The sequence below is a fragment of the Colius striatus genome, chromosome 9 (assembly GCF_028858725.1).
Source record: "Colius striatus isolate bColStr4 chromosome 9, bColStr4.1.hap1, whole genome shotgun sequence".
NCBI lineage: Eukaryota > Metazoa > Chordata > Aves > Coliiformes > Coliidae > Colius > Colius striatus.
The window spans coordinates 11,601,386-11,627,648 of NC_084767.1; the positions used below are offsets into that span (position 1 = coordinate 11,601,386).

The window sequence follows — 26,263 nt, forward strand, 5'->3', positions numbered from 1 at the left end:
CAGTTTTCTTTCTGGAGTTTTACAGTATTTTCATCAAAGCTGAAGTTCAAGCTCCATCATGTGGATAAGAAGTGAGCAGGGACAGTTGCAGGGCTGAGAGCTTTCAAATGAACCCTCATGAAGTTGGTTTACTTCAGCATGTGCATCTAGCAGACACAACATGGTGTGTGTTGTGGTACTAATCAGGTGTTTCACATTGAAACCTTCTGCTGTTGCTCCTCAGGGAAAGGGGAGGTTCACAATCCCTTTCCTGTAACCTCAGCCCTCTCTGGGGACTTGCTGCAGAGTGCCGAAATGGTAATAAGCAGCAACTGGTGCAGATTCTATTTAAGTAACCTATCCAAATGCTAAACTGATTAAATGCAATGCAGTGATACAATCTCAAAGCTCCTCCCCAGCTTTCCCAGGCCCTGCAAAGAAAGTGCAAACCCCAGCAGCCCTGCACTCAGTTCTATTTTGATTAAGTCACAAGGATGGATTTGGACGCCCACTTGTTTATGATGGCATTTGTCATTCATCTGTCTCCAGGAGACTGCTGAGTTCATCAGCCACACAGAGAGAGCAGAGAGCCTGACTTCAAAGCAGTCAGTGGTTGCTAGTCCTCCCCTTCTCTCCAGGTGCTGGATAAAAACTGGCTATGAAGGTGTCCTCCACCCACAAGCATTTTAAATTGCCTTACAACATGCCCTGGGGAGGAATGGATTGAAATACTACAGCTCTGTGTGTTTTATGTTCAAAGTAACCTTTCCTTAGCTCTTACCTGCATCTTGACCAGCTGCACCTCACCCTCCCCTCAGTGCTTACCTGGGTCACTGATCTGATTCAACCATAGGAGGCTGTTTAGCAGCTAAGCATAAAGAATTCCCAAGCATGAAGTAACCTCAGAGTCAAAACCTCCCCTGCTCTCTCATCAGCTCTGGGTTGCTGGGGTCAGGGCACCCACGTTGCAAACCCAGAGCAGCTCTGTGTGTCTGCACCCTGTACCTGTGCAATGTGATGCTTTTATACAGCAGAAAATAAGTCAAACCTAATCTGCTTCTGCTAAATACCTCTTTACAGACACAGAGAATGGGGAGACTGTTCTGAGGAAAAGGTGGCACTGGGATAAGCAGGACAGAGGCCAGGAACACACTTTGGTGACAGACCGATGAGAGGGCTTGCCACGGGCTGCTCCCTCTGTGGAAATCATTGTATATCTGCACTCCTCTGCCATTTGGATGCCAGCTTTCATACCTGAATTTCAACTCAGAAAGCCTCAGGGCTGTTTCCTCTTTGCTCTGTGTGCAAGGTGCAGCCATGGGCAGTAAGCAGAAAGAGAAGCCTTCATTATGGATGAGAGAGCTCTGACAGGCTGGAGTGATTAAAGTAGAGTTGGAGAGGAGTAAGAGCAGAGGAGGTTTGGTTAGTTTTAAGGTTGTACTTGTCCAGGAGGTAGATATTTAGCAAGTTTTTAAGCCCTAGAAACAAATTTGTGATGGTAAGGAATACAATCAGTATAAACAGCTTGACATGAGGGAGAATATGTCCCTGGAAAAGCTGAGACATCCCATACTTCGGAGTTGGTTATCCCTCTGTAAATTTAGGAGGAAGGAAGGAAGTAAAAGGGCTGAGCAGAGGAGTGCTGATGAAATTGGGATAGCCCCTCTCCTGCTTCCAAGGCAGCCTACATGAGTATAAGAGCAGAGCAGCCTCCTCATCCTGACAGGTGGTGTAACACAAGCTCTCAGCTGAGCAAGGTGAGCTTCACTCCCTGCTCTGGAGCCTCAGCACTTCTCTTCTGTAACTCTTTAACCGCTCGTGCAGGTCAGGGTTAGCCAAGATTAATCATTTCCCTAGAACTCAGTCCTGAGTATCACACATTTTCCTGCCAGATATTTCCCAATGTGCTGTTGGGGCGAGTGTCCTGCTTTTTGTGGCAGTGAGCTTGAGGTGGGTGTTGAGGGCAGGTGGGTTTGGCTCTGAATCAATTCGGATGGAGTCTGTCCATGACTTGGGTGGACAGAGGGCTTTTAAAGCTGTCAGTGTCTGGTTTCTGCTTTTTAAGAGACCGTGAAGGTCAGAGGCCTGGGGGTGATGGAAGGAAGCTGGAACACAACAAGTTCCACTTAAACACCACGAAAAACTCTTTCAGTGCTGAGGTGAGGGAGCCCTGGCCCAGGCTGCCCAGGGAGGGTGTGGAGGCTCCTTCTCAGGAGGTTTACAACCCCGCCTGGACACGTTCCTGTGCCCCCTGAGCGAGGGGAACCTGCTTGAGCAGGGGCTGGGGCAGCTCTGTGGGGCCCTTCCAGCCCTATGATTCTATGCTAAGAGTTGAAATCTAGGCACCTAATGCTGGTCCCAGCAAAGAGCCGTTTCCTAACACACGGCCTTAACGAGCGTGCGTAGCATGAAAGCTGCTTTACGTGAGCAGGCGTGTTATTCACACCAGGACGTTAGTGAGGGTGAGCCCGCGGCTGGGAGGTTTCCCTCAGCCAGCCGGCGCCCCCTGAGGGCGTCTCTCCGCGGCCGCGCAGTGCCCGAGGCCTGGGGCTGCTCCCCGCGGGCGGGCGCTGGGGGTCTGTGTGCGTGCCCACCCGCGGCCTGGGGCGGGTGCCGGGGCCCGTGTGCCCACCCGCGGCCCCTCAGCGCGGGCCGCTCCCGCCGCCATTCCAGCCGGCGCCACAACATGGCGGCCGCCGCCGCGCGGGCGAGACTACGTTTCCCGACGGGCCCCGCGCGGTCAGCGCCGCGCGAAATGGCAGCCCGGAGGGACTACCACTCCCGGCGTGCCGCGCGGCGCCAGGCCCGGCAGGACTACGGGTCCCGGCACGCCGCGCGGCGCCGCCCGCCAGCGCGGTACCCGGCGGCCGGGGCCGGGGGCGGGGCCGGGCGCGCGGGGTCACGCAGCGGCCGGAAGTGATTTCACGTCCGTCGGGCTGCGGCGCTGGGAGCGGAGCGGAGCGGGGCCGGCGGGCGGGGACGAGGCGGCGGCGGCGGAGCAGCAGCTCGGAGCCGGAGCAGCTCGGAGCCCGAGCGCGCACCCGCGGCGCTTCCCTGTGCGCGCAGGTGAGGCGCGGGGCCGCGCAGCGCCGGGGCCGCCGCGGGCGGGGAGGGCAAGGGAAGCGAAGCGAAGCAGCGGGAGCGGGAGGAGCCGCCCCCTCCCTTGAGGCGGCGCCGGGCCGCAGCGGCACCTCTCCGCCGCCCCCCTTCCCCCGGCCCGCCCCGCGCCGCCGCTTCATTGTCTGCGGCTCCATCCGGGTCCTGGGCGCGGGGAGGGGGTGAGGGGGGGGGCGGCAGCTCCGGCGGCGCGGGGCCTGCCGGGACGGATCCCCCACCGCGGGGGCGGCCCCTCGGCCCAACAAAGCGGGCGGGGGGCGGCGGGGACGGGGCCCGGCGGGGCGGGGGACAGCGGGGGTGGGGCCCGGCGCGCCGGGAGCCTGCGGCCGCGGGTGTTTATCGCCCGGCGGGTAGGCGGCCGTTCCGCCCCCCCTTCCCGGGACGGGCAGCGCTCCCGGGCCGCGTCCCAACCCGCGATGCTATCGGCGGGGCTGCGCCGCCCGGCAGGTCCGCCCGGTTCGCGCAGAAGCGAAGCGGCTCCGCGGGCGTCGGCGCTCGCTGTTGCTTTAAACCCCGCTCCGCCCCCCCCACGCCCCCAGGACGGTTTCTCCGGGAGCACACCGTGCCCCCGCCGAGCTGCTCAGCCGCTGCCAGGGCTCTGCTCCTCGCAGCCGCTGCTATGCTGAGCCCCGGCGCTGACACGCCGTGTGAGGCGGCTGCTCCCGTGCAAAGACCCCGGCGCAGCTGCGCTTGGAAGCGTTTCTTTGCGATAGCCTTGGCATCCCACGGGAATTCCTGCTGAAGGAATCCTGTTTATTATGCAGGGGAGAATCAGTTGGGCTTGATAACCGCCACTTGCTAATCTAATTAGATAACGAGGAGCTGGGGCGGCACTCCTGACTCACAGGCCTAATCGCTGGTTAATAAACACAGAGCACCATCTTCTGCAGGAGTTCAAAGTACTCCCCGCTGCAATAAACGAGCTTGGCTTAAACTTCAGCTGCGACAAAAAAACCCCGATGTGCTGCTTGCTGTTCTCTGGTGCTGATGGGGGCTTGGAGCATTTGTTTTCCTCTCGTTCTGGGGCTGTTTTTAATCAACGGTAAAGGAGCAGGGGCCTTCTGAAGTAGGTGGGAGATGATCTTCAGTGCCTGGGGGTTAAGTGTAAAACCTTCAGTCACTAGGCTTTGAGTGTTAATGGTGGTTGGGCTCCTTTGTGGCTGTAAACACAGCAGAATTCAGAGCAGCTGGTACACTCAGCCGACCTGGGCTAACGAGTTCCACACAGAAAACACTTTGAATCAACTGTAAGTCCTGTTGTTACAGGATTTTTAACTTCTGACTTCATTCCTGAGAGTAAAACCCTATTTCTTTCCCCTCCCTTCACCCTTCCCTTTCCTTATGTGCTTACACTGTTCTTCCTGCATCACCCCCACCAAAATCCCGGAATAATTCAAGGCTGGAGATCCAAACCTGTGGTAGAATTCTCTGTGTTGTCTGTCCTTAGCACCACCAGTGCCGTGTTTCCTGTTCTGGTGTAAGGAGCTGTGAGATTCTCTTGCTTTCCACCTACTCCCAGATGGAAGATGTGTTATTTTTATTCACAGCAGGAGTGTAGCCTGTCACTGTGGCTTGTTTTCTGCAGCAGCCTCGTTAGGTTGAGGCTTTCTGCAAGACTGAGATGGTGTTTGGCTCTCTTCTGAACTTCCCCGTAGCTCGTGGCTAAAATGTCTTAATACCACTGCACTGAGACTAATCTTGTCCTCACAAACGAGCCCAGTAAAGCCCAACTGGTTTGTCTCTTGAGATGGTGAAACAGAAAGCTCCTTGTACAAAGTGCTTCATTGCAACTTGCAGAAAATCAGGTTTCAGGGAGTGCCGTGAGGAAGGGTCTGGCCAGGGGCTCCATGACTGTTCCTGCAGCATCAGTGTGTGTGTGGGGACGTGTTTTCCTCTGGGAGAACGTGAGTGGGCTTGAGGCTTCTCCAGATCAACTTCAGATCTTGAGGTTGAACCTTTCTTGGAAGGTGATGACCCACCTGGTCCTGGGCAGGAATGGAAAAAGTCATTTCAGTCCAGATGTAAAAGGCTGCACTTCTCTTCCCTCCCTCCTAAAGCAAACAGCTCATGTTCTGCAAGGAACACTTAAGAAACTGGGAAAGCTTGTCTTTGGCTCAGCAAATGAACCTTTCAGGCTTTTTACACAAACAAGTAGAGGTGTTTTAATTATTGCTTTTACCTCTGTGGACGTGTCTGGGTGCTGGTGGCTTTGTCCAGATGCTGCCTGGGATTTGGGCTGAGCACCTCACCCTGCCAACGCAGAGTTGTGTGTGTGAGTTGTTGGAGGGCAGAGAGCCCAGGGGAGTATGAATAATGAGATTTACTTCAGCAAAAGTGAAAGCGTTTGCCAGGAGAAAAAGAAGAAGAAATTAAGACTTTTTGGACTCTGAGGTGTTTCTTTCAGTCCGTCCTGTTTGTTAGCTTGGGAACGGCTGAGGCTGCTCAAAGCGGTTTGAAGCTTGGTGTTAGAGGCAAAGCCTTTTCCTGTTGTATGGCACAGGCTGCCAGCAGCCTTCTGTGAGTTTGTTTTGAGAGAACATCACAAAGAACCTGCTTTCTCTTGCTACAACGCCCGGGTTCTGCTCTCGTTTGTTGTACTTCCCAGGGAGCTGAAGGGACTTGGGCTTGCCTTTGAGTTCTAAACCTTGAACAGAGCAATCCAGGCAAGTTCCTTTTGCTTTGTGCTTTGCTTGTTCGATGGTTTGGATGTGTCTGGGTTTTGCATCCAGTGCATTTTGAACCCAGACTCGCATCAGTTCCCCAAGAGCAGCTGAAGTGCAAAGAGAAAAGGTGAGCTGCTCCAGGAGAGGCCCTTGTGCCCTCAGAGCAACAGAGGTGATGCTTTAATATCCTCTTCTCCAAATAAGCTGGGGTTTGGTGCCCAGTCTGAGAGCCAAAACACAGATTTGAGAATAAACCAGGAGCATTTTCCCTTTCTGCTGCAGTCTCATTGTGACTTTTTAGCCCTGGAGGAACGTTGAAGTTTGGTTTGTTTATTTTCTCTGAGCTCGTTGCCTCTCATGCTTTGTCTGCAGTCAAAATATTCCACACTGCCAGTGCTGGGACATAAAAATGCTCAGCTCTTCCAGGATTGATGTCTGGACTTAGACATGGCATAGGAAAGCCAGCAGCACTGTCTCCTCCACTTGACAACGCAAATAAGGTTCTCGGTTCCAAGCTGGGCTGTGAGCAGACGGAGGACTCTGAACTCAGGCTTCCGAGCTCCACTCAGGTTCACGAGCCTGGCAGAGAGGCTGCTATGCCATTCTTCTGGCAAGGATTCAGACCAAATGTAGCTTTTGCCCTGGTTTTGGTTGGCATTGAGGGGATCAGATAGGCTGCCAACTGTGTACCCTCCTTCCTCGAGTCGTGCCACATGTCCCTGGACACATGGAAGCGTTGGGCTCTCTCCACACAGGATGAGAGGAAAGCACAGATGGGCTCCCAGCCCCTTACAGTCCTGTCCTCACCTGGAGCTTCCCAGGCAGGGGGCTTGTGCTGATGAAGCAGCTGCCAGAGCTGCAGTGCCAGGAGGGCTCTGTGAGGAGCCCATGCCCAGCAGCCTCTGCCTCACCCTTGAGGCATCCCAGCAGAGAAGGTTCCCACCACATCCCCTAACTGAGCTTGGGGAGGCTGCAGGTCACACCCAAGTTCCTCCCCTGAAATACTTCCCTTCTGGCAAGCCTGGCACACCTTTTCCCCTGGCCTGGTGCTCAGTGTTTGCTGGTTCCGTGGGGTCTCATGTGGGACGGCGATTTGCCCCTCAAATCCACCTGCAGAGGGAACGGCGTCTGTGGTGCCCTTCAGTCACAGCCCTGCCTGCAGCCTTCCCCTGGGCTGAGCTGCTGCAGGAGGCTGCACCTCTGCAATTACAGCATTTGTTAATTGCAGACTTGGAGCGGGACGCAGCCATGAAAGATCCCAGTCGCAGCAGCACCAGCCCCAGCATCATCAGCGAGGATGTGATTATCAACGGTCACTCTCACGAAGATGACAACCCCTTCGCAGAGTACATGTGGATGGAGAACGAAGAGGAGTTTAACAGGCAGGCAAGTTGTTTCCCCTCTCTAAGTGTGATGTGCTTTGCCGTTTTCCAGCTGGAGGGAGAGGTGCTGTGGCTCAGCAACCAGGGCATGAGTTGAGGAATCCTTCTGAGAGGAGAGGTTTTAGATAGGCTTGCTAGGATCTCTGGCAGGAAAGACTTGCTGTCTGTAATCCTGGTGACAAATACAAGAAGGGCAGCACATTGTAATGCACCCAGTAATTCCCTCCTCCTGTGGAAGGGAGAGGAAAAACCAGAAGGTAGTAGCCAGAGTGTGTGTGGTGCTTTGGAAGGGCTGCGGAGGTGGGACCTGCGGCTCCGCACGGGCTCTGCCCAGGCATGAACCTGCCTCCTCAGCAGGGAGGAGCTGCAGCACGTGGCTGGTGGCTGACAGTCTCCTTCTGTGCCTTACATCTGGCCTGAGCAAACAGGTTGGGAGGAAGCCTTGGCTTCATCTGCCCACTTGCACCCAGATGCAGTTTTCCCTCCCGTTGATGCCAGGACCTCAGTCTGCCTCTTTCCACTGCCCCTTTCCTCACCAAAACTTGATCTTTGTGCTCTGGTAGCTGCTTTCTCTGCACTCCAGCACCGAGCTCCTGAAATAGGAGACGCCTGTTGTGCTCTGTGTGCTGCCAGCAGGACACAAAGCTGATCTGAAATTGCTTCCAAAGTGTAGATTCTCGCGTGCCTGTGCCAGGATGCTCTGGCTGTCACTTCCTGATCAGTGGGTTTTCCCTCCTGGGGACTGTGGCTCTTGGAGCTGAGCACTGTGCCCTGAATAAACAATTTTTCAGGTACAGGCTCCATTTTGGCAGAAGAGGAAAGGTGGGAGCAGGAGGGGAGAAGGGTCAGGTTGAGGCAGGTTACCTTGTGGCTGCCTGGTCGCCTCCCGCTGCAGGCACATCTCTGTGCAACCAGAGCGAGTTCAGCTTGGGAAATACAAGCAAGCAGTGCTGGTTTCCAGACACTGGGGGAATGGAATGCTGTTTCATCCTTCTGGAGCTACCCCTGGAGGCAGCTGTAGGTGTGCAGCCATGTAACCAAAACCACAGGGCTGGTGTGTGGCTGCCTCCTGCCTGTGTGTGGGATGCAGCCAGCGACCCTCCTCCTTTCTGCAGTGGGTCAGGGCTGGGTTGCTGCTCTGTGCAGGGTGGGAATTGTCTGGACAGTTGTTCACAGCTTATGGCAGCGAGTCCCTGTTCCCCAGGGCACTAAGTGAGCTGATGTTTGCCTCGAGCCCAGGGAAGCTGGATTTTAGGGGTATCCTGAGCTCTGGCATTAACTCTCTTGGTTTGGTATTTGTGCTATGTGTGACATTCCACTCCAGGATCAAGTATATGTTTGATTTCAGAGAACTTTTAAACCTGTCCCACATCACTTTTCCACTCCCTTCACGCTGGCAAGATGTTCACAGCAGCTTCTGTTCCCCTGCTTCCCACCGGGAAGCTCCCTCCAGAGCTCCTTTACCTTCCTTCAGGCTTTGCAGTGTGTCAGCTCTGCAGCAGCTGGTTTGTCCTGCATGCAGACCAGCAGGTCAGGAGTCTTCCCAGCTGCAAAGGTCCTGTGGAGTTCCTCAGGAGAGCTACAGTGGGTGAAGCATCACGTGCAGCTGAGGAGATGCTGCTCGTGCCAAGGGACAGGCGATGGTTGCTTTTCCCCCAAGGAGCCTTGCAGGGAGTGTGTCCCTGGCTGCACGTCTTGTCATGGGTTCCCTTCCTCATACCTGCAGTGACTTCAGTCCAGACTAGTTGGTACAACCAGAACTTTCACTTGGTACTGACGTTTTCCTTCTCCTTGAGCTCACAACAAGCTGCAGGGGAGACAGGGCTGGGGAGCTTCTCTTGCCACTCTCCTTTAACCACAGCAGCCCTGGGACAAAGCACATCCAAAAGCAGCTCAGCCAGGTCCACAAAGCTTGGAGTGAAGACCCCTGCTCTCAGTGTTTGCTGATGAAGGGCTTCTTGTCGTTGTGTAGATCGAGGAGGAGTTGTGGGAGGAAGAGTTCATCGAGCGCTGTTTCCAGGAGATGCTGGAGGAAGAGGAGGAGCACGAATGGTTCATTCCAGCCCGTGACCTCCCACAAACAATGGATCAAATCCAGGACCAGTTCAATGACCTTGTTATCAGTGACAGCTCATCACTGGAGGATCTGGTGGTAAATTCAGTTTCTCAGCAATCTTTCTTGGCACCTCCCTTTGCCCCAGGCTCCTTTTGTTGCTGGTAATGGCAAGGGGAAGCCCCTGCACCCCCAGGCCAGAGGCTCCTGAGCTGGGCTGGGCTGTGGGGGAGGGAGATGTGGGACAGTTGGGTCCAGGGATGTTTCCTCGGGGGATGTGACCTCTTCAGGGCCTTGTAACCACGTGGTGCCAAAGTTTAACTCGGTGTCTGTCAGTGCCTGTGTGTGGGCTGGGCACGAGCTGCCTCCTCAGGTCTGCCCAGCATCCTGTGAAGCACAGCAGGGAAACCTGAAGGGAGGGGACAGCAGCTAAACTGATACTTCCCTCTCTCTTGCTGTGTGCCTTCAGTGCAGAGCCAGGAAAGGGCAGTGTGTGCACGTGTTTTCACTAACAAAGCACAAAGTTACTGATCCAGAGTACAAACACACTCCCCTGTGTCACACAGCTGCTGTGAAACTCAGATGCAAACCCCTCCTCTTCCAGGCTCAAGCACTTCTAGCCTAATCCTCCATTTCTTTGTGGTAAAGTGTTCATTTTGGGGGCACTGGAACTGCAGGACACAGCAGAGCAGCAGCTTGCCAAGGGGGGAGGACAGAGAAGTGTAACAGTGCAGCACTCACACGTTACAGTTCCCACAAGTGGCTTGTGTTCCTGGGACAAGTCTCCTCTTGCCTAAATGAGGGAGACCTGAAACCTCCTGGCAGGTTTGAACAGCTCCACCTGAGAGAAAGCTCTTCCAGCCTCCAACAGAGCTGCTGCATTTGATGTGTGCCTGGGACTGCCTGGTGCCCTCTCAAGCCCTCACCTGACCCAAACACCCAGGGGTGCCAAGGAAGGGTGGGTGATTTGGGTGCAGAGGAGTGGGCTTGCCTGGTGCTTGCAGAGCCCTTGGGCACGTGCCCGATGTTTTTTACCGTCCATGAACCATTCAGAAAGAGGAGGAAATAACGATTCAACCGGGCTTTCTGTTTTGTTTTTCCCTCCCTCAGGTCAAGAGTAATCTGAATCCAAACGCAAAGGAGTTTGTCCCTGGGGTGAAGTACTTAAATATTTGAGTAGACTGGGCGGTCTCTTGGTGGATGTAGCACAATTTCCACACTGTGAAGCCAGTATTAGAAGATTTAATTGTAAAAGCTCTCTCTTCTTGTCACTGTGTTACACTTATGCATTGCCAAAGTTTTGTTAGTCTTGCATGCTCAATAAAAAGTGCTGAGACTGTTATTAAGTACAAACCTGTCAAAAGTTTAATGGAAACACAATTGGGCCCTGGCTCTCCCAGAAGGAGGCAGTGAGGTAAGAAGCACCAGTCAAGTTGAGACAAAGAACCACCTCGATTCAACCTTTCTGCAGGCTCTGTCGTTGTTTTTTTAACCAGGATTTGCTGAGGATGGCCTGTTGTTTTTAACTAAAGATGTGTTAACTGGTGCTGCCTGCACCTGATCATGCCTTAACCTCCCAACCACTGCGAGGGTATCTGGTTGTTATGCAAATTATCTCCTTCCTTTCAAATGCCAGGATTGTAATGCTGATTTTTGGGGGTTATTTCCCCCCCACTCCCTCTTTACAAAGCTTCCTGCTCCTTCTGAGCAGCGGGAGAAATGGGACAGACCCACACAGAGTAGATCTCAGCTAAACAAACCCCCCCCACACACACACACACACCTCCCTGGGTGGTCAGGAGGAAGGAGAGAAGAAATCCCCACCTCCTCGGTGTGTGATAGTGGTTCCAGGAGGTGTGAGTTTCACACATCCATGAGCCTGAACCCTGCCCATCTCACTTCACTTGATCAGAGCTGGATTTAACCCGAGCCCAGCAGGAGTGATTTGAGTGGTGCTTTTCCCTCACTTCGTTTAATCATCACTACACCATAGTCTACAGCACAACTTCTTTTGGTTTGGGTGGGGTTTTTTTTGGGGGGGGGGGGGGTGATGTTTTTCTGTTGGGGGGGAGGGGGGAGGATTTGGGTCGGTTTTTGGTTTGGTTTCTTCTTTTAATAAAGCTAGAACAGTTTTGGCTTCTTAAACTCGATGCTGGGGTAGGTTGAGCTGCCATCCGTGTTCAGTGTGAATAGTGTTTCAGTTGAAAATATTGTACAAAAAGTATATTTTTTCAAAAATATTTAAAAAAAAATAATAAATCCTAGTGGAACTGAATCCTGGTGGGTGCTGTGTCGTGCCTGTGCTGCGGGGGGCAGCAGCTGCTGGACCTGCTGCCTCCCGGGGCCCTTTCCAACCGCTCTGAACGCTTCCCCGCAGCTTGGATCCTGACCCTGCTTGGCTTTCCTCCTGCTTTATGTGCTTTCCTGGGGGTGTTTTTTGTCCTCTTCAGCTTATAACCCCCGATTTCCTGCCAGCCAGGGGCTGTGGTGGAGGCTTCTTCATGTCTCCTGGGGGTTTTTTGAAGCTGTGATAAAACCCTTTGGAGATGAGCCCAGGGAGGGTGTGGAGGCTCCTTCTCGGGGGGGTTTCCAACCCCACCTGGACATGTTCCTGTGCCCCCTGAGCGAGGGGAGCCTGCTTGAGCAGGGGCTGGAGCAGCTCTGCAGGGCCTTGCACACCACTCTGGGGTGCTGTGATTCTGTGATGTGCTGCAGGGCAGGAGATGGCAGACAGGACCTTCACACAGGTGTTGCTCTGCAGCATCACCCCAGCGCTGTGTGGTCAGCAGAGGTTGCTGTTGCTGAGCTGCCTCCTGGGGTGATGATGGGTCATGGTGTGGCGCTGCTGGGAACACACCTGATAAAGAGCAGCGCCCTGATGCCCTCTCCACCCTTGCTTTGCCTTGTTTTCCTCCCTGCTGTATCCCAGCCAACAACATGACAACAGGACTGTTATTGTAGAGGTCTCTGCTAGGAAGGAAGAGGCTGAGGGGAGACATGAGCACTCTACGGTTCCTTGGCAGGTTGTGGCAAGGTGAGGGCCGGTCACTTCTCCAAAGTGTGGTGGGACAAGAGGAAAGGGGCTCAAGTTGCCCCATGGGGAGGTTGAGGTTGGAGCTGAGGCAGAACTGTTTCCCTGAGAGGGGTGTCAGCCCCTGTGCCAGGCTGCCCAGGGAGCTGGGGGAGTGCCCAGCCCTGGAGGGATCCCAAAACTGTGGGGCTGAGGTGCTGAGGGCCATGGGGTAGTGCTGGGCTGGGCATGGTGAGGGCAGGGCTGGGACTGCAGCAGCTTCAGGGGCTTTAACAACACAAGTGATTAAGTGATTCTAAGCAGCTGCTGTTCCCCACTGCTCCCGCTGTCCTGCTGCCCTTGGAGTTTGTGACTAAACCAGAGCTGCTCACACAGCCCTGTGCTGCCTGCACAGCTTTGGCCTTGCTGCAGCCCCAGCCCTGGGGCCAGGGAGGTGGGCAAGGAGCTGGGAGGGGACACAAGCAACCGACGGAGTGTTGGACTCCCCATGTGACATCCTGCTGAGTGACAGACGTGGGGCAGCAGCAGGAGAGGGGCTCAGAGCCCGGGTGACCCCGCAAGCAGAGCGGCAGAGCCATGGGATGGGCATCCCTTGGTGGGGTTTGGTGGAAAGCTGCCGAGGCTCGTTCAGCACAGAGGGCTGAGGGACTGGTGCAGGATGCAGCAGGGACAGGAGGGCAGGTGGGCTTGATTTGCTTTTTTATTTCATTGTTTGTGGTGTCTGATCTCAAAGCAGGCACCTGGACGCTGCTGCGGCTGCTGCTGCCCGCACACAGCCCGCTGCGGCTGCCACCCAGCCTGGCCCAAGCACAGCCCCGAGCCCTGCGGCTCTGGCTGGCTCCAGCCGCGGCTAACGAGCTTCAGCAAGGGGCTAGTGAGCCTCAGGACTGCTCAACGGGTCCCAACCAGCTGCAGCTTGTGGTGGAACAACGACATCCCCAGGCCAGAAGCCCCGGAGCTCGGGATGTCCCTGAAAGGCAACTTTGGAGTTTCCCCAGCGCTGTGTTTGAGATGAGCAACCAGGAACCTTGGCTTTGGGTTTGGCGGGTGCTACCGAACCCCGACAGCACCCGCGGGAGCCCGGCTCGGCTTCTCCCTGCCCTGCCTCAGACCTTGGTGCACACAGTGAGCCCGTCTGCGGCGTCCCCCGTGGCCGTGGCCGTGGCCTCCCCGCTGCTGCCCTTTGCCCGTGAACACGGGGCCCTAAAGCCCGTGAACACGGGGCAGATGGGCACGTGCCGCAGCCACCGGCTCCTCCTCACCACGCTCATCCCCACCGGGAAGTCGTAGCTGCTGAGGTTGGCGCTGCTCCCGCTGTCCGAGTGTGCCCCGGCCTTCCACTGCACCAGCCCCCGCTCCTCCTGCGTCCCTGCGGCAGCAACCCCCCGTCAGCCCTCACCCCAGCACCCTCACAGCCCCTCCTGCAGCCCTAAACCAAAGGGAATCAGCCTCCAACCCTTCACTCCTGCATCTTCCTCCTTCTCATCACCCTCACAGCCCCTCCTGCAGCCCTAAACCAAAGGGAACCAGCCTCCAACCCTCCACCCCTGCTTCTTCCTCCTTCTCATCACCCTCACAGCCCCTCCTGCAGCCCTAAACCAAAGGGAACCAGCCTCCAACCCTCCACGCCTGCTTCTTCCTCCTTCTCATCACCCTCACAGCCCCTCCTGCAGCCCTAAACCAAAGGGAATCAGCCTCCAACCCTCCACCCCTGCTTCTTCCTCCTTCTCATCACCCTCACAGCCCCTCCTGCAGCTCTAAACCAAAGGGAATCGGCCTCCAACCCTCCACTCCTGCATCTTCCTCCTTCTCATCATCCTCACAGCCCCTCCTGCAGCTCTAAACCAAAGGGAACCAACCTCCAACCCTCGACCCCCACTTCTTCCTCCTTCTCATCACCCTCACAGCCCCTCCTGCAGCCCTAAACCAAAGGGAACCAGCCTTCAACCCTCCACTCCTGCATCTTCCTCACCCCATCACCCTCACAGCCCCTCCTGCAGCCCTAAACCAAAGGGAACCAGCCTCTAACCCTCCACTCCTGCATCTTCCTCCTTCTCATCACCCTCACAGTCCCTCCTGCAGCCCTATACCACAAGGAATCAGCCTCCACCCCCCTGTTTCTTCCTCCCACCACTGCCCTGGGGCTCTGTGTGCTTTAGTTACCTGGGATGGTGTTGTCCAGGATGAAGGCAAGGGTCCCCCCAACGAACATCTCCGTGGTCAGCAGCACCATGAGGATCTGGTCCAGCTCGGGGACACCTGTGAGGGCGCAGGGACGGGGCTGGGCTGTGCTGCCAGGAGCCGAACCGCCCACGAGTACCCGCGGGGTCTGCCCTCCTCCCTCCCCAGACACCCCAAAGCCGGGGCAGGCGGGTTACCTGTGTTAATGGCCTTGGGGTTGGCATCCAGGTAGTTGGGCAGCGTCAGCCCGAAGAACATGGAAAAGCCCAACACGAAGAGGTTGCGGGAGGAGTTCATGTCCACGAACTGCAGGTTGGAGAGGCCCACGGCCGTGATCGTGCCTGGCAGGGAGCGGAGACGACGGCTGTGGCACGGGACGGAGATGCCCACACTGCCACTGCTGGCTGGGAGCTGGGCATCACCTGAAACCCAGCCCCGGGGGCTCCCCAGAGCACAAAGCTCTGCCCACGGCAGCGCCGAGGGGTGGCTGTGGCGAGTTACCGAATAAGGTGCAGAACATGCCGCCGAGGACGGGGTCGGGCAGCGAGGCGAAGAGCGCGGTGAACTTCCCGACGGTGCCCAGCACCAGCATGATGCCGGCCCCGTACTGGATCACCCTCCTGCTCCCCACCTGCAGGGAGAGGCGGGCTGTAGGTGACAGAGCCCCTGTCCCCCTCCCCAGCCCCGGGGCCCCTCCCCAGCCCCGCTACCTTGGTGATGCCCAGGACGCCGATGTTGGGGCTGGAGGAGGTGGAGCCGTTGCCTGTTCCCATCAGCCCCGCGATGATGCAGGAGATGCCTTCGGTGAAAATGCCCCTGGGGAGCAAAGAGACCGGGCCGTTCCTCACCACTGCCCTCCTGTAGCATCCCTGCCCGGTCCCCAGGGGTGCCTGGCGAGGGTACTGGGCCGTACCTGTTAATGGCGTGCACAGGGGGAGGGGGGGCTCCCGCCAGCCGGGCGCAGGAGTAGTAATCCCCGATGGACTCGATGATGCCTGCCAGCGTGGCACTGAACATGCCCAGCATGGCTGCTGAGGTCACTGTGGGCAGACCCCACTGACCTGCAGAGCGAGGTGTTGTTCTCCCTGTGCTCTCCAGAGCTGCTTTGGGACCCTCCCTGGCACAGCATCCCCCGGACCCTGCATCCCCCGCAGAGGGAGGGGGGTATGGGGTGGGGAGCTGCGCTCTGTGGGGCTACCTGACACTCACAGGGGTAGGGAATCCGAAACCAGGGTGCCACGGACAGGATCTCCCCCCGGGCATCCGTCCTGGCCTTGTAGCCGTGCGCCTCGGGCTCGCTGGGGAAGCTGCCGGTGAGCGTCAGCACGTAGCAGACCAGCCACACCACCATGATGGCCAGCATGATCTGCGGGCAGAGAGCGGGACGTAGAGCCACACGTGGAGAGAGGGGAAGGGCTTCAGGGACACCCCAGCAGCCAGCAGCTCTCCTCTGGTCCCTACCGGGAACATCTTGAAGATCTGGACGCGGATGAGGACGAAGCCGTGGCGCCGCCGGTAGCTGGGCAGGCACACGGCCACGTGCCGCAGGTACTGGGCGAACAGCACGATCAGGAAGATGGTCCTGGGGAGGGGGAGAGAGAAAGACGAGGTCCCTCGTGCCCCTGCCATCCTCCTGGCACCATGGGGGACTCCCTGTCCCCTCCCCGTGCCCTACAGCATGGCGATGCCCCAGTGGGAGCCGGCCCGCTCGCCGGCCGCCTGGAAGACGGAGAGGCCGATGAGGGAGATGGTGGGGGTGACGGTCAGCGGCCCGATGTAGCTGAGCAGAGCCCCGGGGAGCCCCAGCAGCCCGATGGCCACCTCCACCAGGCTGGACACCACGATGGCCCCCTGGATCTGCGGCACAGACAGGAGGGAGGGGGGGTCAGCAGCCCGCCAGGGATCCCGGGGGGCCGCGGGGTGCCGCCGGCCGTACCTCTCGCATGCGGGGCTGCCAGATGTGGGACGTGTTGAGCGGCAGCGTCCAGTTGCCGTAGATCTGGTCTGGGGATGGAGAGAGGGGTGAGTTGGTGCCTGGGGTGGAGGAGCGGCTGGATCCCCCCTGCTGCACACACACACACACACACACACACACACAGTCCTTCTGCCCTCACCTTCGGGTGGGCATTGCCACTTCTCCAGGGCCAGGATGGACTTGGCAGGGACGAGGAAAGCCAAGGCGCTCGCCTGGAAGAGGGGCAGCCTGGGAGGGGGACGAGAGGGGACGCCTGCGCCCGCGGCCGGGGGGTGGGCAGGGGGGATCCCGCCGGGGCCGCGGCTCTACCTGATGCCCACGGTGGTCTGGATGAGGGTGGTGACGCCCACGCAGGTGAAGATGGTGCCGATGAGGTAGCTGACGGTGAGCTGGTCCTTGCCCACGCACATGCTCTCAGCCAGCAGGAAGGGGACGGCGATGGTGCCGCTGAAACAGGTCAGGTAGTGCTGGGGGGGCGAGGGGGGGGCTCAGTGGGGTTGAGGTGCTGTGGGCTGCCCCATGATCCAGGGAACAAGAGCTTGGGCTGTGCCCAGGGGGTTATCCCCTTCCAGGCCATACCTGGAAGCCGAGCAGGATGCAGAGGTACCAGGGGGGCGTGTCCTCGATCTTGTAGAGCATGTCCACCTCCAGCCTGGGGGGCCTGGTGCCTGCCCCGGGGTCCTGGTGTGAGGAGGCACAGCTTAGCCCCGGCTCACCCACTGGCAGCACAGGCTGCCCCATGGAACCTCCTGCGCCCTCAGGGCTGGGGATGGTCCCGACTGCCAAGTCTCCATCTGTGTTGCAGAGGATTCGGGGTGGGTGCCCAGGGATCCCCCAGTACTCACCCTGCCCGCTGCAGGCAGCTCCTTCCCGTGAGGCCAGGGGGGGCTGTTGGGAGCCACGTTCCCGTTCTGGCAGCGAGGGTGAGGCAGGAGCCGGGTCAGTGTTTTCCCAGGTGTCCCATAGGAACAGGGCTGGGCTCTGCCTGGGGCCGTGACGGCCACTGGGCCATTGCTCAGCACCTGCAGCTGGCCAGCTCTACCCAGCACCACCTCTGACCCCCGAGAGGGATCTGGGCTCCAAATCCAACCCTGTGCGATGGTTTGTCCCCAGAGGAGGGGGAGAGGAGGGACCCTACCAGCCCTGGGGTGCCTGGACCACCCTGTGAGCGCTGGGAAGGATGGCACAGCCGGTCCCAGCTGCAGGTGCTGGACTCCCTGGTCCCCCAGGCCCCCACACTCACCCCATCCCCTGCCAGACCCAAGGCACCCCTCACTGGGGGCAGCTCCCCTGCTCCCACCCCGCAGCCCCAGACTGCGTTCACCTGGGGCTGAGCCAGGTGTCTCGAGCAGGGCTCCATGGTCTTGTCCCCGCAGCGATGTCGCTGCCGGGTTTTATGGCCGCGGGAAGGACTTTAGTCCCGGTTGGGCCACGGTGTGATGCTGGCGGGCCCGCGGGAGGCCATTGGCTGCCGGTTGTGAAACCAGGGAGGGCTGCTCGGGTCAGGTCAGCTATTAACTCCTTTAATTAGGGCTGACACCCACCGCCCAGCAGTGAAACATTAGAGCCGAGGGGTTACAAAGTGCTGCCCGCGCTCGCGGGGTCCGGCGGCTGTTGGCACCGTCGGGGGGCGGTGACGGGCGACAGCGGGACAGTTCCCACCTCCCGGGGCCGCCGCGGCTCCCGCCGGGGACGAAGTCGGCTCCGAAGGTCGGCGAGGCATTTAAGCATTAACAGCAAAGCGGGGCTACAGCTCGTTCTGCAGCGCCTTGCGGGGGGCAGCCCCCCCGGCCTTGCCGCCGGCACAAGCTCCCTTGTCCCCGTGGCACAGCAGCTCCCGCACGGCCGCCGGGCCCCGACGGTGCGCCCCGTAGATCTGCGCCTCTCCCCGCTCGCCCACGTAGCTGTGGCACATCTTGGAGAGCCTGCGAGGAGCCGGGAGCGGCTGACGCTGCATCCCCTCGCCGCCGGCACCCCTCCGCATCGCCGGCTCCCCCTGCATCGTCGGCACCCCCCGCATCACCTGCACCCCCCCCCCATCCCCGGCACCCCCCGCAGCGCCGGCACCCCCCGCATCACCTGCACCCCCCCCGCATCCCCGGCACCCCCCCCCACCCCCGGCATCCCCCGCAGCGCCGGCATCCCCCGCAACGCCGGCTTCCCGCATCGCCGACATCCCCCCCATCGCTGTCTCCCCCCCGCACCGCCGGCACTCCCCCTGACCACCGGATCCCCCTGCCCCGACTCACCTGCCCGGCCACGGCCCCCCCATCACCATCACGCTCATGGGCTCCTGTGTGGGCAGCCCCGGCCCCGCCAGCCGCTTCTGCCCGTCCAGCTCCTGCACCCCGTAGCTGTGGGGAAGGGAGGGGGTTGGGAAAAAGCCGGTCCCTAGGGACAGCCTCATCCTTAGGGACCCCCCTCTCACCTCTCCCAGCCCTGCGAGCAGCTCCTCTCCAGCACCTCCATGTAGTCGGACTCGCTCAGCGCCTTCCTGCCTACCTTCCCCTCCGCCCTGCTCAGCTGCTCCTCAATCTGGGGCGAAAAAAGGGCAGAAGTGGGTTAGTCCGACGGGCTCCACAGCCCTACAGATGCAGCACGGGGCGGGGGGGCCCAGCAAGACGGCTTTTCCGGGGAGCAGCCATCACCGTCAGCACGTCCCCAGCCCGGAGCATCCCCGCGAGGATTCAGGGCTGGCGTGTCCCCGAGTCGCACCTGGAAGGCGATGGCGTGGCAGGCGTCGCAGCGCAGGGCCTCGGGCATGTGGGGCGAGAGCCGCTCCTCGGGGCTGAGCTGCGGCGCGGGGATGGAGCGGGACGCGGCTGCGGGAGGATCCCCGCACGAACCCTGCGCCGCCGTCCCCGCCAGCAGGCTGAGGCTCAGCCACGCCGCCAGCACCGGCCGCATCCCGAGCCCAAAGCGCCGGGGGGAAGGCGAGCGCTGGCTATAACCCCCCCGGGCGGGCGAGCGAACGGCACCGAGGCGCAGCTGACACCTGCATCCGGCTGCGGGCCCCGCGGGACGGGGCTGGTGTGCGGGGGTGTCCCCGACCGAGGGCTCCCTCCCCGGGACGTTTGTGGTGTGACTCGGTCCCTCAACGCCTGACCCCTCCTCCTCCAGCCAAATCCTCCCCGAGGTGCCTGGAGATGGGGTGGGGGGTTGAGGGGGCAGGGCTAAGGGCTTGGGGCTGAGATTTGGGATGCAGGGATGGGGTTTAGGGTTCAGGGATGGGGTCTGGGGTGCAGGACTGGAGTTTGGGGTTCCGGGATGAGGTTTGGCGTCCAGGCATGCCGTCTGGAGTTCAAAAGCTGGCATTTGGGGTTCAGGGATGAGGTTTGGGGTCCAGGCATGGGGTCTGGGGTTCAGAGGTTGGGGTTTGGGATTCAGGGATGAGTCTCAGGGCTCACTGATGACTGCAGAGCCCCCTCCTGCTCCCAGGGACTGTGATTCATCCAATGGAGTCTCCAGGACAGAAGGAGAGGCTGCAGGTTCCAAATGCCTCAGCTGTCCCAAAAGGGCTGAGGGAAGCCCCTCACACTCCCCCTTCACACCACCACAGGATGGATACGCAGCTTTTAATGCAGTCTCAACGTTTTTATTACTGTTTTAGGGAGTCTGTGCTGCAGCTGAGGCTGGTGGGGCTGCGGGTGGCCAGGCCATCGTCCCCTGTGCCCACCAGCCTGGGTGGCCCTCAGGATGGGACCAGCAATCGAGGGGAACATTGGGTGCCATGCATCTGGTCCCTTTGCCAGCTGGGAGCCTCCTCAGAGCTGCCAGGTGCTCACATTGGAAAATACCCTTTTCCTGCTCGTTACCATGAGGAGCTGGTGAGTTCCAACCAGTTCCTGTCACCCCTCGGTGCTGTTCCAGCTCAGCCATGGGCAGAGGACTGTGCCATGGCAGGGTGATGCCGACTTTGGGGGTTAAAGCCCAGCCACTCAGGAAGGGATATGCCACAGGGGTCTGTCCCTGCCTGAGAACTGGCTACAGAATCATGGAGAACCATACAATCATAGCATCAACCATTTGGGTTGTTAAAGCCCTTGAAGGTGCTGGAGTCCAACCCTCCCCTCACCATGCCCAGCCCAGCACTAACCCCTGGCCCTCAGCACCTCAGCCCCAGGGCTTTGGGATCCCTCCAGGGCTGGGCACTCCCCCAGCTCCCTGGGCAGCCTGGCACAGGGGCTCACACCCCTCTCAGGGAAAAAGCTCTTCCTCATCTCCAACCTAAACAACCTGGCCAATTTTCCTCTTGTCCTGTCATTCATTCCTGGGGAGCAGAGCCTGACCCCCAGCCCACTGCAGCCCTCCATCAGGTCACATGTGGGGCAGGGGTCCATCCTCGGGGCTGGCGGGGGGCTGGCTGGGCCCGGGGCTGGCCCGCATCCCCGTGGGGATGTAGTAGGGGCTCTCCAGGTAGCCACAGTCCGGAGGCCCGGCAGCGGGCAGCCCCTCAGCCTTGGGAGCCGAGCTGAAGGCCCCGGAGAAGCCGGGGTTCTCGGCAGCCGGTGGGTCAGGGGCCACCGGCGAGGGGGCGGCAGGCGGCGGCGGTGCCGGGAGCCCCGGGAAGCTGCCGTAGGGCACGTAGGGGGGGGCATACAGCAGGGGGTTGAAAGGAGCCTGGTAGAGCCCGGTGTGAGATGCCACCGGCGGGATGAGCACCTCCAGGTACTGCCCGGTCTCGGGGTCGTACAGTGTCTTCAGCTGCGGCTGCCGCGGTGGCTCCATGTAGTAGCACTTCCCGCTGTCGGGGTCAACGAGCATCCTCCGGTGAGCGGGGGGCCGGGGGTGGGGGGCCAGCCCCGCCGTGGGGCTCGCTGCGCTCTTACTGCCCGGCACGGCACCGTCCGTCCTCCTCGGCACCTGGGCAGCGTCCTCGGGAGGAGGCTGGGGCTGGGCTGGGGGCAGCGGCACCGGACCCTCAGCAGCTCGGGGCACGGCGTGCTCGGGGCCAGGTTTGCTCCAGGGTGCTTCCCCACCGGGCAGGGGACACACACCACTCCCCAGGGCCAGGCTGGGGACCAGAGGGGATGAGCTGGTGACGTTGGAGACTGACACATGCCCAAGGGAAGTGGGAACTGGATTGGGGACCATGGGGGACCCAAAGGATGAGTTGGCTGGGTTGGGGACCAAGGGGACTCCGAGTGATGGATTGGCCAGATTAGGGGCTGAAGGGGTCCCGAAGGACACACTGGATGGATTGGGGACCTGGGGGGTTCCAAAGGATGAGCTGGATGGATTGGGGACCTGGGGGGTTCCAAAGGATGAGCTGGATGAATTGGGGATCTGGGAGGTTCCAAAGGATGAGCTGGATGGATTTGGGACTAAGGGGGCTCCAAAAGATGCACTGGATGAATTGGGGATCTGGGAGGTTCCAAAGGATGAGCTGGATCTATCTGGGACTAAGGGGGTCCCAAAGGATGCATTGGATGGATTGGGGACCTGAGGGGTCCCAAAGGATGTATTAGCTGAGCTAGGGACCAAGGGAGTCCCAAAGGATGCACTGCCAAGGTAGGGGATCAAGGGGGTCCCAAAAGACTTATTAGTGGGGTTGGAGACCAAGGGAGTCCCAAAGGCTGTGCTGGCCAGACTGGAGGCTGATGGATAGGTAAAAGATGAGTTGGTCATGTTGGGGACCGTGGGGGTCCCAAAGGATGTGCTGGCTGGGCTGGGGACCGACGGGGTCCCAAAGGGTGTGCCACACGGGTTGGGGACCGTGGGGGTCCCAAAGGATGCGCTGGCTGGGCTGGGGACCGACGGGGTCCCAAAGGGTGTGCCACACGGGTTGGGGACCGTGGGGGTCCCAAAGGATGCGCTGGCTGGGCTGGGGACCGACGGGGTCCCAAAGGGTGTGCCACACGGGTTGGGGACCGTGGGGGTCCCAAAGGATGCGCTGGCTGGGCTGGGGACTGAAGGCAGCTTTGGCACTGGAGAGGATTTGGGAGCTTTCACAGGAATAGCCAAGTAGTTGTAGTTCTCCGCCGGGGCAGCCGGCAGATACGGCTCAGAGGCCGCTGGCCACTTCGGTACCTGCTCCCAGCCCTCTCTCCGCTCCGGCAGCCAGATGGGGGGACCTTTGCTGCCCTCCCTGTCTGGAACCACGGCGGTGGGATCCGTGCCACCCACATTGCTGCCGGTGCCGGCTGACACCGTGTGGCTGCCGGGCCGCTGCCGCCCCTGCTCAACGCCCGGTGGCTCCGGCTGCGGGCGGGTGCTGCTGCGGGCTGCGGGGCCGGCTCCGGGGTCCTCCCCGGCACCGCTGCCACGGCCGTCCCTTCCCTCGGCAGGGCTTGGCGGCGGCGGCAGAAGGACGGTCTTCTCTGCCCGCAGCACCGGGCCGCTCTGAGCCGCGGCCCCCTCCCCGCCCGCCGCCGGGGACCGCCGGCCCACCAGCACATGCAGGTGGGTCTCCACGTGCGGCACCCCCTCGGCCGCCGGCACTCGCGGTGGCACCCTCAGCTCGCTGCGCTCCCGACGCGGTGGCGGTGACGTCTGCAGCCCCTCCACGACAGCCGGTGCCCTCCGCGTGGCCTGGACCTTGGTGATGTGCACGGGGGAGCCCCGCGTGGGCGAGGGCCGACTCCCAGCGAGCTTGGCAGAGCCGTCGGCACATGTCGGTGCCGGCTCTTGGCTGGTGGCTCCCGGCACCCCCTCGGCCCCCGGCTCCGGCGCTGGCTCCTGGCGGCACACGGAGGTGCAGTGGATGACGAGCGGGGCAGCCGGCGGTGGCTCCCCGCTGCTTGCCGGTGCCGCGGTGCCGCGGGATGTGCCGGCGGTGCCGAAGCAGAGGCTGTAGCTGCTCTTCAGCAGTTTGCGCACGTCCCGGGGCTGTGGGATGAGCCCCTTCCCCTTCTCCTGCGGCTTGGGGGGGATGGCTGGGGGCGCCTCCCGGGCCGGGGGCTCGCGGGGCATCGCCGGCGGCTTCTCCTCGGGCTGGCTCTGCGGCACCAGCCTCACCTCCTGCGCCCGAGAGGTGAAGAGCCGTGCCGGCAGCGTGGCGGGGAGCGCCGGCCCAGCCGCCTCGCCGGGGAGGGGTTTGGGGTAGCTGGGGAGGATGGCTCGCTGCTTCAAGCTGGGCCATGGCTTCGGCACCCTCTCAAATCTAGGGGCAACGTCCAGCACCTTCCCTACCCCGGAGTGGGCTTCAAACAAGGCACGTGCCCGGCGGTACTGGATCCTCTCTGCCGACGGCTGCTCGGTGGCGCGGGGCAGCCGCTGCCCTTCCAGCACCTCCTGGTACTTCATCCTCTCGTTGAGTTCGTTGAAGGTCTTCTTCAGCTTGCAGACGCTCTCCCTCGTCGCCTCGCTCAGCACCACCCCCTTGGCGGGATGGCTGGTGGCGGCATCGCCCCTGGCCACCGCTGCCGCCGGCACGCCGCCGCCCCGCAGGTCCTCTGCCGAGAAGCTGCAGTCGGAGCGCGACAGCGAGCTGGACTTGCCTTCGGGGCCGTCCCCCAGCAGGTCGGTGCTGGCGGAGGACGGCCCCGAGGAGGTCGAGCTGCCCCGCAGTCCCTTCTGCTCCATCTTGATCCGCTGCTCATACTGCATTTTCTTGGTGAGGACGTTTTTCACCAGGCAGGAGGCCGCCCTGGTCTTGCTGGCGTCGGCATCCAGGGAGGCTGTCTTCATGAACTGCTTGTAATTGAGCCTGAAGTCCTCGCCCAGGGCCCTGCCCTTGCTGGGGGGCTCCTTCCTGGCGGGGGGCAGGGGCTGGGTAGCCGGGCCGTCTCCCCAGGGGCCGAAACCCATCTCCTTCCTCTCCTTCCTCTTCAGCAGGATCTGGCGCTTGGGGACGGTTCTCTTCTTGCAGTGGCCCTTCCTGGCCTCCCCGCTCTCCAGCTCCACGTCCACGCACTCGAACTGCTCCTTCCCCAGCAAGCCCAGCAGCTCCCCGTCCGCGCCGGCGGGGAAGGGCCAGCCCACCCTGCCGTGCAGAGCCGTCCCCGCGCCCCGGGGCTCGCCGCCGCCGCCCCCCGGCCGCCGCCGCGGCCGCCCGCCGTCCTCCGACTGCGAGTTGGAAAGGCTGGAGGAGGTGTGCGAGCTGCACATGTCGAGGCGGGCGCCGGGGAGACCCGAGAGGCTGCGGAAAGCCCTGGCGGTCAGCGCCCGCACCTCCCCGTCCGCCTCGTCCGAGTCGCTGGGAGCCGCGCCGAGCATCCCCCCGGGCTGCCGGGCCGCGGCCGCGCCGCCGAGCTGCCGCTCCCCGCCGACGGCGCCCATCCTGCCGGGCTGGCCCTGGCTATTCTTAGCCGCGGCGGACAGCTGGGGCTGCTTCGGGCGGGCGCGGGGCCCGGGCGCCGGGGGCACAGAGCCGGGGGCTCCCGCCGCAGCCCAGCGCCCCGCCGCAGCCCCCGAGGCACGGGGGGGGGTCCCCTCCTCGTCCAGGAATTCCAGGCAGTCCTTGAAGGTCTCGGTCCCCTCGGAGCACAGGGCCGAGTGGTAGGAGGAGACGGAGGAGCCCGACATGCTCTTGGCGAGGTCGTCGCGGGGGAGGCCGAGGAGGTGGCCCTCTTCCCCCTCCTCCTCGTCCTCCTCCGACGTGGTCCTCCGGCCGCCGCGGGGGCCCTGGCCGTCGGGCGGCTCGGCGCGGGACAGCGGCACGGGGTCCCTCTTCCCGCGGGGGATCATGGCGGGAACGGCCCGGGGGGACCCTCCTGGGAGCCGGGGACTGTTTGCCGGGGACGGCAGCTCGACCTTCTGGCTTGCTGGCCGTGCCGGCGGCTGGACCCGGCGGCGGGACGGAGCAGCCCCTGGATCACATGGACGCCAGCGAGCGCCAGCCCGGGGAGGCGATGCCAAGCGCATTGCAGGGATGCCGCTGCCGCCCCCGGCCTCGGGGGTCTGCTGGGGGGCTATGGGCTCCGTCCCCCGCCCCTCACCCCGTGACGCTGCTCCCCAAACCCGCACACCAGGTGCCTGGATGTGCCCCCCCCCCGGGCTGCTGCACAGTTCCTTTCCCCCACCTCTGCCTGCCTTGCTGCAGGGACAGCCTGTCCCCATCCAAGGGGCTCCCCTCAAAGCCACCCTGCCCCAAGAACAAACCACAAGCGGCCAGGAGCAAGCTCAAGGCTTGAAATCAAACCAGGCACCTCAGGGGCTCACAAGAGTCCAACCATGGATGGCTACTATTTGCCTTTTTTAAGGGGGGCGTGGAGCAAGCAGCTGGGGTCCCTGGCACAGCACCCAGCTCCCCGCAGCCTGCCAGCCCTGCCTGCCACCGGCACAGCTCACGCCTGGCTTGCAGCGGGGATTTTTGCAGTGAAGCAGCAGCAGCAGGTGCTCCCTGGTGCTGCCAGCCCCACAGACACCCGATGCCCCAGCCCTCTGGGTTCCTGGAGGGACTAAATTTAAACCTTGGCAAGGAAAAGGAGAGAAGCTTTCCTGACAGCCTGGAGCTTAACCCTTCGCTGCTGAGCAGGGCCGTGCTTCCAGGTGGCATTTGTTCCCCTGGGGAGTAGAGGGGGATTTCGGAGGGCAGCACCACCACGGGGGGCTTGTGCAAGAGCGGGTATGTGGGGATGATTCCAAATCCCCAAACCCCTCCAGCCTGACTGTGTGGGCAGCCACGGGGGTGAGGGGCTCCCTGTGCTGCCTGGATGGTACCCTGCACCCCAAAACCTCGGGCTGCTGCTTGAGTGCTGCAGCTCTGCTACAGCCCCCATGTGAGGGAGGTTCCAGCGCTCAGCCTGAGGCCAGCAGGCACGACCCTGAGCCCCCCTATGCCTGGCTCCCCATGGCATGGGCTCGTGGCTTGGTGGCCTGGAGAGTACCTGCTGAGTCACTGCTGGCTCCAGCCACTGTAAGGACACGGACACAGCCCAGGCCTGTGACTGGATTTTGCAATGCTGGGGGGTGCACAGACCCACACTGAGGAGGGGATGT

General features: G+C 61.1%; 4 protein-coding genes across 4 annotated transcripts; 1 reads left to right on the forward strand and 3 right to left on the reverse strand.

Moving 5' to 3' along the window:
* Nucleotides 1–2,900: 2,900 nt before the first annotated feature.
* On the forward strand, nt 2,901–10,547 carry PAIP2 (poly(A) binding protein interacting protein 2). Its single transcript, XM_062002929.1, has 4 exons — nt 2,901–3,045; nt 6,988–7,145; nt 9,114–9,293; nt 10,305–10,547. Exons 2-4 carry the CDS (start codon nt 7,008–7,010, stop codon nt 10,368–10,370), a joined length of 384 nt encoding a protein of 127 aa, XP_061858913.1. The 5' UTR covers nt 2,901–3,045; nt 6,988–7,007; the 3' UTR covers nt 10,371–10,547.
* A 2,778-nt stretch (nt 10,548–13,325) lies between these two features.
* Nucleotides 13,326–17,249, reverse strand: SLC23A1 (solute carrier family 23 member 1). The gene is made up of 14 exons (XM_062002536.1): nt 17,227–17,249; nt 16,961–17,062; nt 16,691–16,848; nt 16,521–16,609; nt 16,343–16,410; nt 16,082–16,263; nt 15,868–15,988; nt 15,616–15,772; nt 15,320–15,467; nt 15,117–15,222; nt 14,908–15,037; nt 14,604–14,747; nt 14,389–14,484; nt 13,326–13,594 (listed from the first exon to the last, which is right to left on the reverse strand). The coding sequence occupies exons 2-14, from the start codon at nt 17,018–17,020 to the stop codon at nt 13,332–13,334; spliced, it is 1,722 nt and encodes a 573-aa protein (XP_061858520.1). The 5' UTR covers nt 17,021–17,062; nt 17,227–17,249; the 3' UTR covers nt 13,326–13,331.
* A 634-nt stretch (nt 17,250–17,883) lies between these two features.
* Nucleotides 17,884–19,430, reverse strand: MZB1 (marginal zone B and B1 cell specific protein). Its single transcript, XM_062002796.1, has 4 exons — nt 19,097–19,430; nt 18,810–18,916; nt 18,631–18,735; nt 17,884–18,306 (listed from the first exon to the last, which is right to left on the reverse strand). Exons 1-4 carry the CDS (start codon nt 19,286–19,288, stop codon nt 18,129–18,131), a joined length of 582 nt encoding a protein of 193 aa, XP_061858780.1. The 5' UTR covers nt 19,289–19,430; the 3' UTR covers nt 17,884–18,128.
* Nucleotides 19,431–20,698: 1,268 nt separating this feature from the next.
* On the reverse strand, nt 20,699–25,009 carry PROB1 (proline rich basic protein 1). Its single transcript, XM_062002763.1, has 3 exons — nt 24,742–25,009; nt 22,240–24,699; nt 20,699–22,200 (listed from the first exon to the last, which is right to left on the reverse strand). Exons 1-3 carry the CDS (start codon nt 25,007–25,009, stop codon nt 20,699–20,701), a joined length of 4,230 nt encoding a protein of 1,409 aa, XP_061858747.1.
* Between the last annotated feature and the right edge of the window lie 1,254 nt (nt 25,010–26,263).

Excerpts from the sequence above, each read along its gene's own strand:
- PAIP2 (XM_062002929.1), top strand. The coding sequence starts at position 7,008 with ATGAAAGATCCCAGTCGCAGCAGCACCAGCCCCAGCATCATCAGCGAG. Across the intron at positions 7,146-9,113 it reads AAGAGGAGTTTAACAGGCAG|ATCGAGGAGGAGTTGTGGGA; the intron begins GCAAGTTGTTTC and ends GTCGTTGTGTAG. Across the intron at positions 9,294-10,304 it reads CATCACTGGAGGATCTGGTG|GTCAAGAGTAATCTGAATCC; the intron begins GTAAATTCAGTT and ends TCCCTCCCTCAG.
- MZB1 (XM_062002796.1), bottom strand. The coding sequence starts at position 19,288 with ATGCGGCCGGTGCTGGCGGCGTGGCTGAGCCTCAGCCTGCTGGCGGGG. Across the intron at positions 18,736-18,809 it reads TGCTCGCAGGGCTGGGAGAG|CTACGGGGTGCAGGAGCTGG; the intron begins GTGAGAGGGGGG and ends CCTTCCCCACAG. Across the intron at positions 18,307-18,630 it reads GGGGGGCCGTGGCCGGGCAG|GCTCTCCAAGATGTGCCACA; the intron begins GTGAGTCGGGGC and ends GGCTCCTCGCAG.
- PROB1 (XM_062002763.1), bottom strand. The coding sequence starts at position 25,009 with ATGATCCCCCGCGGGAAGAGGGACCCCGTGCCGCTGTCCCGCGCCGAG. Across the intron at positions 24,700-24,741 it reads CGAGGAGGGGACCCCCCCCC|CCCCCGGCTCTGTGCCCCCG; the intron begins GTGCCTCGGGGG and ends CTGCGGCGGGAG. Across the intron at positions 22,201-22,239 it reads CCCCACGGTCCCCAACCCGT|CCAGCGCATCCTTTGGGACC; the intron begins GTGGCACACCCT and ends TCCCCAGCCCAG.
- SLC23A1 (XM_062002536.1), bottom strand. The coding sequence starts at position 17,020 with ATGCTCTACAAGATCGAGGACACGCCCCCCTGGTACCTCTGCATCCTG. Across the intron at positions 15,223-15,319 it reads CCTGTGCACGCCATTAACAG|GGGCATTTTCACCGAAGGCA; the intron begins GTACGGCCCAGT and ends TTTGCTCCCCAG. Across the intron at positions 14,748-14,907 it reads CATGTTCTGCACCTTATTCG|GCACGATCACGGCCGTGGGC; the intron begins GTAACTCGCCAC and ends GCTCCCTGCCAG.